The sequence below is a fragment of the Sinocyclocheilus grahami genome, unplaced genomic scaffold, assembly GCF_001515645.1.
Source record: "Sinocyclocheilus grahami isolate Dianchi unplaced genomic scaffold, SAMN03320097.WGS_v1.1 scaffold22.1, whole genome shotgun sequence".
NCBI classification, from domain to species: Eukaryota; Metazoa; Chordata; class Actinopteri; order Cypriniformes; family Cyprinidae; genus Sinocyclocheilus; species Sinocyclocheilus grahami.
In genome coordinates, this window is record NW_015505201.1 from 2625405 (window position 1) to 2636567 (window position 11163).

Consider the following 11163-nt stretch of genomic DNA (forward strand, 5'->3'; position numbering starts at 1 on the left):
CCCCCCGGGGTGAGATCTTGCGTGGAGGCCCAGATCGAGGGCGATTTTCAGTGGTCTTGTATGTCTTCCATTTTCTAATAATTGCTCCCACAGTTGATTTCTTCACACCAAGCTGCTTACCTATTGCAGATTCAGTCTTCCCAGCCTGGTGCAGGTCTACAATTTTGTTTCTGGTGTCCTTTGACAGCTCTTTGGTCTTGGCCATGGTGGAGTTTGGAGTGTGACTGTTTGAGGTTTTGGACAGGTGTCTTTTATACTGATAATGAGTTCAAACAGATGCCATTAATACAGGTAACCAGTGGAGGACAGAGGAGCCTCTTAAAGAAGAAGTTACAGGTCTGTGAGAGCCAGAAATCTTGCTTGTTTGTAGGTGACCAAATACTTATTTTACCGAGGAATTTACCAATTAATTCTTTAAAAATCCTACAATGTGATTTTCTGGATTTTTTTTTCTCATTTTGTCTCTCATAGTTGAGGTATACCTATGATGAAAATTACAGGCCTCTCTCATCTTTTTAAGTGGGAGAACTTGCACAATTGGTGGCTGACTAAATACTTTTTTGCCCCACTGTAGACACACCACGCCAATGACCGATTTTTTTTTTTTAGCAGTGACGGAATAATTAGAATTTTGACAGATTACACTGAGGATAATCTATTGTAATTTACAACTGTAAGTCCCACCCCTGTCCAGTGTGGCAGCAGAGCGCGGGATCATCAGCTCCAGAACAAAAATAAAAGCGTTTTACGAGTCTTTCGCTGAGTTTGAGGCGAGTACCCAGTTATGCGATCTATCAGACCACATTAAAGTGCGCCAAAACTGTATTTATTGCTTGAATTTCCTAAGAAAATGGACAGAATTTGAAATCTGAGACCTTGTTTCATATCAAAAGTAACAACGCACAAAGCTTAGCGATTTATTGGATGGGAGGTGCACTATATGTAGCCTACTGTTCATTCGTCAACTGAAAACTGCGTCAATTTTTTCTATTCTGTCTACTTGTTTTTCTTTGTGTGTGTGTGTGTGTATATATGTATATATATATATATATATATATATATAAACACACCTTGCTACTGTGTTAGGCTAACCGAGACTTGTCATTTGCACTTATATATTGTTGCTCTTTGTTAGTTTTGACTGCTTTTATTGTCTTCATTTGTAAGTCGCTTTGGATAAAGCATCTGCTAAATGACTAAATAAAAATAAATAAATAAATAAATAAATAAATGCATAAACCTATATGCTCGTCATGTAGGTTCATTATTAAAAATGAAAATGTGAACAAAAATACATGCAATTAAATGTGTTATTAAAATTAAAATATGAAAATTAAAATGACGGGTAATAATAGATTATGATGGAATTTTTACGACCCCGTCCGTCAAAAAGACGGACAATGTTTAAATAAAAATAATTAATATATATATTGGTAAATATATATATATATATAATTGTAATTCAATTGTGTTAATAAATAATTTAATGAATTATTGGGGCCCAATTTTGTGTGTGTGTGTTAATTTATTAATTAATATAATTAATTTAGCACATTTTTATGGTATTGCTTCCTTCTCGGTGTCTAAAATCTCTTTTTTGTTTTTGGCGCATTTTACCTGTAAAAGAAAACCTGTTTAATAATTGTGCACAACTGAATGTAAGGCATTTTTTTCACTTTCAGCCCTCGTTACCAATTATATATCACTTATAAATTATTATATACAAAAGGAAAAGTAGTTATTAAAATAGATGTGGTTTGGCATTGGTAAAATGTGCGTAGAAAAAATATGAATAATTATACACACTATATATATAATTATAAATGTATACACACACACACTATACACACACATCAATATTTAGTACCCGTTTTGTTCCGTCCTCTTTCACGTTTGACAGGTTAATGTTGTTCTTTTCATTTTTCTCTTTCCCACCCTTTTCCTTTTTCTTTTTAAATATCATCTTCTTGCAGAAACACAGGCAGCAGCTGAGCGTGATGAGGGCTATGAGGAAGCCAAGGGCCACCAGAGCCCAGGATGGTACTGAAACAACACACAGAGAAACGACAGTAAATACACAGGTGAGTAAGTGATTATGTGTGTGAGAGAGACTGTCTGCTCACATGGGACTCTATGAAGCTCATTCAGAAACTTGCTTCTGATGCTATGAGCCAAACTCTCTGCGGTTGTAGTCTGAGGATGAACAGCCGTGGATGGAGAACTCGCAGGTCCAGGTATCTTTGATCCATTCAGTGCTGGAGATGAGGAAGGACCAGCCAGCAGAGCATCACCTTCATGCATTCTGAGGACATGCAGTGGAGAAGTGCATTATCTGGAGAGTTGCATGTGACTTTATAAAGTTTTGACTTCTCTAATAACCTTTGGCATTTGCACAGATGATAGTGAGCGTAATGCTGATGCTCTGGAAGCTCACTATAAGGTGTAAAGGCAAAGGCAGGTTCACATTCAGCGCACACAGCAGGTGACATGATGCTCCTTAACCTTGGATTATTTTGAGAAATGCTGAGTAGGGATTTATTGATTTTCTCTCTATTTACAGTGAAATGAGACACAGAAAGCCAGTGACACTGATACCCCTGAGACTCAAACTTATACCTGTATATCTAACACAAATAATAATAAACATGCATTTATATATACACAACACCGTCAAACTCACCCTAATGCAAACCTCAGAAGCATTCATATAAAAGTATATATTCAAAGCATTGTTTAGTGTATATAAATATGCATGGATAGCCTCAGACACAACGTGTGTTTGTCCGCACATAAAAGTTCATTGTTAAGTATATATGTAATCTAAGGATGATAAAAAAATCACATACTATATTTGAGGAGGAAGAACACTTACCTGCAGCTCTGATTTGAGAAGTGCACTTGACAGGCAGGTTGAAAATAGAAAATGAAAGACAGGAAACTAAGGTAATGAGATAAAGCTGTCTTGTGTGTCTTGGCAAGACTATTGTTTTAAAAGAAAGAAAATATCAAGATGTTTGACTGAGTTTAACGCTGCTAGATAGACGATGACAGAAGAGAGAGAGAGAGAGAGACTGAGAGTGAAGCATCCAGTTGCAAGCTGTGCAGCAGTGGGTGGAGCCATATGGACATTATGACAAGCTTTTAATGAGGGATGTAGAAATGATTTGAAATGCAGGGGTCACATTAAGGTGCCAGTACTGGTTATTTCACAAAATATTTGGGGGAGATAAATATAAAAATGTTTAAATGTGGTATCTACATGCACAGAATATAATAAAAGACATTTGCAAGCTTGTCTTTAACAAATATATTTGGCTCGTGTTTTTATTTATTTTTTTAAAATTTATTTATTTATTTTTGCACACACTATATTGTTTTTAGAATTGTAGCATATATCATTTATTTGATAAATATAAATTATCATTTATATTTTACGTATAATTTATGTAATAAATATAATTATATCGTATATAATTTATTATAATATATAATTTATCTACATTATACATAATATACCTTATACCTTAATATAATTTAATTTAGTTCTAAGGTTTATTTCGCAGATTTTATTGAAGCTGAAATGATGAAATGCACCAGTTTTTATGGAACGTATCAACACTTTTCTATGAAAAGATATTAAAAGTTTTATTAAATATTTATTTCATCCGTTATTAATAATTGCATTATTAATACAAGACACTTTCCACTGTCTGTCCGGTAGGTGTCAGTATATTCCGCTATGTTTGAGGATGTTCAACAGCTTAGAAGGTTATTATCGTTTCGAGATCATTTTACACAGTTTTGTTGGGTTTGTTTTGGTTCAGGTTCAGTGTCACATGATCCTTCAGAAATCATTCTAATAAGCTGATTTACTGCTAAAGAACAATAGTGTATATATGTGTATAAATATACAGTTGTGGTCAAAATTGTACATACACTTTGCAGTATCTGCAAAATGTTCATTATTTTACCAAAATAAGAGGGATCATACTAAATGCATGTTATTGTTTATTTAGTACTGACCTGAATAAGATATTTAACATAAAACATGTTTACATATAATCCACAAGAGAAAATAATAGTTGAATTTCTAAAAATATTTTTAATACTGTGTTGTTACCTGGAGGATCCACAGCGGGGTTTTTTTAAAGTTCACGAGTCCCTTGTTGTCTGAACAGTTAAACTGCCTGCTGTTCTTCAGAAAAAGTCCTTCAGGTCCCACAAATATTTTGGTTTTCCTGCATCTTTTGCGTATTTGAACCCTTTCCAACAATGACTGTATGATTTTGAGATCCATCTTTTCACACTGAGGACAACTGAGGGCACTCATATGCAACTATTACAGAAGGTTCAAACGCTCACTGATGCTCCAGAAGGAAAAACCATGCATTAAGAGCCAGGGGTGAAAACTTTTGAACAGAATGAAGATGTGTAAATTTTTCTTATTTTGCCTAAATATCATATTTTTTCCATTTAGTATCCCTTCAGAATCTACATAAGATACTTGCATGTTTCCCCAAAGACAAAAATAAGTCCAATTGACCAGTTTCCCCTTCCTGGCTCTTAATGCATCGTGTTTCCTTTGGAGCATCAGTTAGCATTTGGACCTAGAATCAAGTGGATGTAAACTTTTCATCGGGGTCATTTTTATAAATTCAACTATTTTCTCTTATGGACTATATGTAAATGTTATGTGAAATATCTTATTCAGGTCAGTACTAAATAAAAATAACATCAATTTTGTATGATCCCTCTTATTGTGGTAAAATAATTAACATTTTGCAGAAACTGTATATAAAATTTTGACCACAACTGTACATTTATATAGAGATCTAAAAATACAATTAAAGGGTTAGTTCACCCAAAAATGAAAATTAGGCTGCGTTTTACTCACCCCTGAGGCATCCTAGGTGTATATGACTTTCTTCTTTCAGACGAATCCAGTCGGAGTTATATTAAAAATTGTCTTTGATCTTTCAAGCTGTTTAATGCCACTCAGCGGGTGTTGCATTGCTTCAGTTCAAAAGAAGTTAAATAAAAATCGCCCATCGCGGGTGAGTGGCATTAAAGAGCTTGAAAGATCAAAGACCATTTTTTATATAACTCCGACTGCATTCGTCTGAAAGAAGAAAGTCATATACTCCTAGGATGCCTCAAAACTGGAGACAAACAAAAAATATAGAAATTTTTCAGGATTTATTTATATTAATTATATTTTTATATGAAAATAATGTGGATTTATTCAGCATTTGTTATCTTTGTTCTTTAGGATGGTGTTGGACTGTGTGTGTGCACATGCTAAAGCTACTGCAGACGGCACAAAATCATTCATTCTCCTGCTGGCCGCACTGTTACGAGGAATTCAGGACTCACACATGCGCCGCAAAGGATCTTGGAGCATCCGTAATCTTCAAAATCTCGCTAATCGCCTGTTGGCTGTGAGCAGGAAGGAATTGGACGATGTTGTAACACACAAAATTACCCCATATGCCTCATTGTATTGTAGTCACCATAGTTACAAACTGGAGGGCAGCGTTCTTGATTTGTTGATTGGCGGGTATATTTCTGGAAGAGTGGGGATCGGCCAGGCGGATGTACTGAAACGAGTCCTGTCTGGGTTCTTCCATCAAGTCAATCAAGATCAAAACGCAGTAGAAACAATCTCATTCATACATTCAAACTTCTCATTTCTACATACGGCCGTGACAGGGCTTCCTATTGGCTGTTCAGAGGTGATTGAAGGCCTGATTGTGACTTGTGATTGGTCAGTGTGGACTGAACCAGCAGGATCAGTAAAAGCACTCATTTTATTTGAGAGCTTTGGAGCTTAATTTATTGCTGTAGGTGAAAACATATCCGTGTGCATTCAAAAGGACTGTCTGCACCGCTCAGAGAGCGTCATGAAGCAAAAGTTAGCAAGTTTATTAGACTTACTGGTGCATGTGGTGCTATCGTCCGTGAAGCAGTCAGAAAGTGTGTTGCAATGGGCTCAACTGAACCACGTTTCTCTACTTGAGTGTGTCGATTCGGCCCAGCTTGAATTTCTTTCAAGCATCAGCGCTGTAGAAACACTCTCTCATCCACCACTTCAACACCTCGTGATGCTTAATTCCTGTAGACGTGTGCAACTCGGTGGGCATCGCTATGCATGTCTGGGCATGTTTTCACACTCACACACGCTTGTTCTTTGTGCACCAGTGCTGGGATTGCTTGACCAGACTGTGTGTGTGAGCCAAGGTGTGTTTGCAATGCTACAGAATCTGTCTGAAAGCTTCTGTCAGACACTGGCGTCTGAGCAATCACAGACTCCGTGTTTGGACCAATCACAAAGTGCTCTTTCATCGCAAGACCTGTGGGGTGGAATTATGCACACAGGAGGAGTGCTTCCCATTGGAGGCGTGTTTGAGTTCTTGCTACATTACTTTTTGTTGAACGAACGTAACTCTAGTGACCCAGAGAGCTTTAGGCTGCTGGCAAAGGCCTTGTTGTGTTTGCCTAGAACTTTGTATGTTTATAATCACAGGCGCTTTCTGAATATCCAGACACATTTCTTGGATGATCTTAAGGAATGGGACAAGACCAAAGAGCAAGAGTCAGAAATGCCTGAGTTGAAGTTTGGGTTCGGATTCAGTGAGAGTTCTGCCCCGGGTCTTTAGTCGGTCAGTGGAAAGAAGCAGCTGCTTGTTTCTGTGTTGCAGTGTTTGCACAGACTCTTATGTGTAGGGATTATTTTACACACACGCTCTCCATTATGCACTGGCCCTCAAACACACTCTGAGGAGGAGGAGGAGGAAGAGAAGCCAGAGTGTTCAAACTCCACTCAGTCAACAGATGCATAAGTCTGTAATATTCAGTCATCCACTACATGTTTATAGTATTTGAACTTTAAAAGTCTTGCTTAAAAATGTCTGAATGTCAAAGCATTTGATACAAAATATCAAACAAAGTGGCATCTGCAAACAAATGCTGCTGAACCTTTTTAAATCTTTTAACTTTTTTGAGCCATGTTTGCAATGACTTCAAACCAACTGGTCATTTTAGTGGATGTATTGATGTAATTTCCTCTTAAGTTCACAAATGTGTCCTTGCAGAATAAAAACAGCTGTAGATCATCAAATTAACTACATTTAAAGCCTATTTACCTTTTCCTTTATTTTTCTTTTAAAATAAATGGCACTTGTTTTGATATTTTATATAATGGAAAGAGGTTCAGGGATTTTTATGTGTCTTAAGAGTACAAATACCTTCATTATGTGAGAGATATATACCATATATATATATATATATATATATATACACACACATATAAATTACTGATATATAAATCAGTAATTTATTTTGAACATTTAAGTTCATAAGAGTATTTGTAATACAGTTCTATATGCATTATACATTTTAATTATTAAAAAAAAAAACTTCAAAATCATTGTTGTCTGAGTTTTTTTTAAAGCCTGACATTTAGTAAATGTCAGTAATCAGTAATGTCAGATCAATAAAAGTAGTGCAATTTACTCTTTTCAAAGGCTTGGGACCAGTATGATTTTCTTTTATGAAATAAATCCTTTTGTTCAGCAAGGATGCATTAAACTGATCAAAAGTGACAGTAAAGATATTTATGATGTTACAAAAGAGTTCTATTTCTAGTAAATGGCGTTCTACAATGATGCTGAAAATGTAGCTCTGTATCACAGAAATAAATTTTAAAGGAGACATATTATGCCCCTTTTTTACAATATGTAATATAAGTCTCTGGTGTCCCCAGAATGTGTCTGAAGTTTCAGCTCAAAATACTCCACAGATCATTTATTATATAATTTTGAAAATGCCTATTTTGAGTGAAAGCAGAAACACGCTGTTTTTCGGGCCTGTCTCTTTAAATGCAAATTCAGCTCTGTATCACAGAAATAAATTTTAAAGGAGATATATTATGCCCCTTTTTTACAATATGTAATATAAGTCTCTGGTGTCCCCAGAATGTGTCTGAAGTTTCAGCTCAAAATACTCCACAGATCATTTATTATATCATTTTGAAAATGCCTATTTTGAGTGAAAGCAGAAACACGCTGTTTTTCGGGCCTGTCTCTTTAAATGCAAATGAGCTGCTGCTCCCCGCCCCCTTTTCCAGAATACAGCTGCGCCATTACAGCTCGAACCTGCTAAAAAACTTCTGTTTTGGTTCTGATTATCATGTTTATCGCACTGAAATCATGTGTTTTAAACCATATGAGTTTAAACTTCTTATATACGGTTTTCTGAGAGCACACATCCGAAGCACACGGACAGAACAAAACAAAACAAAGTTACTGGATTAATCTTTTTCACATTTCATTGGTTGGTAGATGCACCTTAGACCTGATTATAGCACTTAAAACCTGGAAAAGTCAGATTTTCATGATATGTCACCTTTAAATTATATTAAAAAAAGAAAAGAGTTTACAATTTAAATTTGTAATAATGTAAATTTAATATTGTAATAATATTTCACAATATTACTGTTTTTACTGTATTTGTGATCAAATAAATGCAGCTGAAGAAGAAGAGACTTATTTCAAAAACATGAAAAAATTACTCCTAACTTTTGAATCATAATCTAATTTAAAAATAATATTTTGTTATAACACTGGCCCAGTCACTGATAATATATAAAGATGAGATTTGAAATAAAAAAAAGAAATGGCAGAATGGTTAATGAATAGCAAAGAGTTTATCAAAATTGTTAAAGCACTGATCTTGTCTTTCCTCCAACTCAATCTCCTCCCCTCAATAGATGTCCAGCCGATCCCAGAAGTCACAGAAATGGTCCCTGTCCCCGTGCTGTGGGTGTGAGGCTAGAGTCAGGTTCAAGATGGGCCAGCCCTCTGGAGCCTTGTACCGAGGCCAAACCGGCAGCCTCTGCTGTGTGCAGAAGTGTGTCTGTTCACTTCGAGAGTTTGGGTCCCCAGTGTGGGCAAACGTTCCCCAGTAACACGCCATCCGGTTGGCCAGAAGGGTCTCTTGAGGTGTAAGTGTGAAGTTAGTGCTGGGGGCGGAGTCAAAGAGAAAGGGAAGCTCCGCCCCATGGCAGGTACGATTGTAGCAGAACGGAAGCCCCGCCCATATGTTGTGATCAGATGGAGCATGGTCAAATACATACAACCAAACAGCTCCACCGACTTTCACTCCAGAACGAGCAGAACATCGAGTCGGACACAGAAACATGTAATCCGTGACTATCTGCAAAACAGGTTAATTTTATAAGCTAAAGAAGTGTAAGAACACATAATGCCTAACCTCTATTTTGTGCTGTTTCTCTTGCAGTTGTTTTATCTGGAGAATACTGGTGTCTTACTTGTGAAAGCATCACTCTTCTCTCCTGGTTTCGGTAGAAAGGAATGTATTTGTGCAGAATTTTAAATGCATGTTGCTTAAAAATGGCGGCAGTGTAGAGCACACATTCCAGAGTTGATATGGACCGGTTGAAAACGCTGTACACAAAGGTCACGCCTTCCTCAGAGGTTGTACCTACAGGACAGACCAGACGAGAGCTGACAGAGGTAAACAATGCTAACCTTACTGAATATTCCAGGTTAAAGAATAGTTCACCCAAAAATGACAATTTGCTGAAATTGTACTCATCCTCTAACTATTCGAGATGTAGATGAGTTTGTTTGTCGGAACTTGATTGGAGAAATGTTGCAATACATCACTTGCTCACTAATGGATCCTCTTCAGTGAATGGGTGCCGTCAGAATGAGAGTCCAAACAGCTAGCATTACATCACTTGCACACTAATGGATCCTCTGCAGTGAATGGGTGCCATCAGAATGAGAGTCCAAACAGCTGATAAAACATTGAGAAGTGAAAAGCTGCACATTTAAGACACAAATCCACCATTAAAGGGGTCATATGATGCTATTTTAAAGATCATTATTTTGTGTATTTGGTGTAACAGAATATTCCAGTCCATCAATGAACATATTGAGAAGTGAAAAGCTGCACATTTAAGACACAAATCCACCATTAAGACTTCTTGACTTCATCACTTTTGGCCAAAATACGAGTCCATATTATTATGCATAGAGAAGCAATGGTCTGAAGTTAAAAACGTCCTACCTATTGAGTTGTTTCTTAAAAACAGCTTTTTATTTCACAAGACATTAATTGATGGACTGGAGTGGTGTGGATTATTGTGATGTTTTTATCAGCTGTTTGGACTCTCATTCTGACGGCACCCATTCACTGCAGAGGATCCATTGGTGAGCAAGTGATGTAATGCTCAATTTCTCCAAATCTGTTCTGACATCATCTTGGATGACCTGAAGGTGAGTACATTTTTTGCAAACTTTAATTTTTGGTTATTCCTTTAAATAAAATTCATCCCACAGCATTTATGTTCTGTGGTAATCAACAACATGTGATAGCTAAGCTTAGCTTATATTTAATATGCTGAGAATATGCTGATGTTGTTGTTTAAGCACAAACCAAGTATAACAGGCTTGTAACTCTGCCAGTGGCCTGTTTGGAAGGCTGTGATTGGCTGTTCCTGGATCAGCTCTCCATCAATGAATGGTCCCCATGTCTCAAAGACCTCCAGGAAACGGAAGGGGTTGATGATTTTCAAATACTGTACATTATTGTAGGTCCTCTATGCCCCGTCTCTCTCAAACATGTTGTTTTCAACAAAGCTCCCTCCTTTGACAAGCGCAGCTCTGATTGGCCAGCTGACCCAGTGCATTGTGATTGGCAGAATGCGTCGGAAATGTAACGCCCCTTACCATAATCGTGAGCGTCAGCTTTCAAAGTAAATATCAAGACAGTTAATAATGTCGTTAGTTTTACCATCAGTTCCAGCCCGAAAGGGCAACAGAGTCGCGTGACAGACACAGTGATGATGCAGTACACAAGCCGCGGTTAAGACAGCTGACGTGCTAGGATTTGTGACCCTGTTCCCCTCACACACACAACGCGTTACTCTGCGCTGCACAAAACTCCGCATTTGAACAGTCAATAGCAAATACTTAAACTAATAACAAAACATATTGTCATATCAAAGTCGGAATTGACCCTTTTTTTTCTCCTTTTTTTTTTAGAAATAGCCTTTGTGCACAGCCAGCCTTGTACTCTTCTAGGTTCAAAAAACTGTCGTCCATAAAATGCATTGCACAAATTCAAACATCTGGGTTG

The 11163-nt window shown here is 36.9% G+C and overlaps 2 protein-coding genes and 1 pseudogene across 2 annotated transcripts in view; 1 reads left to right on the top strand and 2 right to left on the bottom strand.

Moving 5' to 3' along the window:
• Window positions 1-2374, bottom strand: part of syt1b (synaptotagmin Ib) — a 5907-nt gene extending 3533 nt beyond the window's left edge. The window contains exons 1-2 of the mRNA XM_016244146.1: window positions 2124-2374; window positions 1868-2043 (exon numbers count right to left, since the gene is read on the bottom strand). Of these exons, the coding sequence (XP_016099632.1) occupies window positions 1868-2043; window positions 2124-2301 (354 nt within the window). The 5' untranslated portion in view covers window positions 2302-2374. The remainder of the gene's footprint in view (window positions 1-1867; window positions 2044-2123) is intronic.
• Window positions 2375-5270: 2896 nt separating this feature from the next.
• LOC107560101 (Bardet-Biedl syndrome 10 protein homolog) lies at window positions 5271-6854 on the top strand (annotated as a pseudogene).
• A 1729-nt stretch (window positions 6855-8583) lies between these two features.
• LOC107559644 (cAMP-regulated D2 protein) overlaps window positions 8584-11163 on the bottom strand; it is a 12913-nt gene continuing 10333 nt past the window's right edge. The window contains exons 8-9 of the mRNA XM_016243547.1: window positions 9329-9501; window positions 8584-9213 (exon numbers count right to left, since the gene is read on the bottom strand). Coding sequence (XP_016099033.1) covers window positions 8761-9213; window positions 9329-9501 — 626 coding nt within the window. The 3' untranslated portion in view covers window positions 8584-8760. The remainder of the gene's footprint in view (window positions 9214-9328; window positions 9502-11163) is intronic.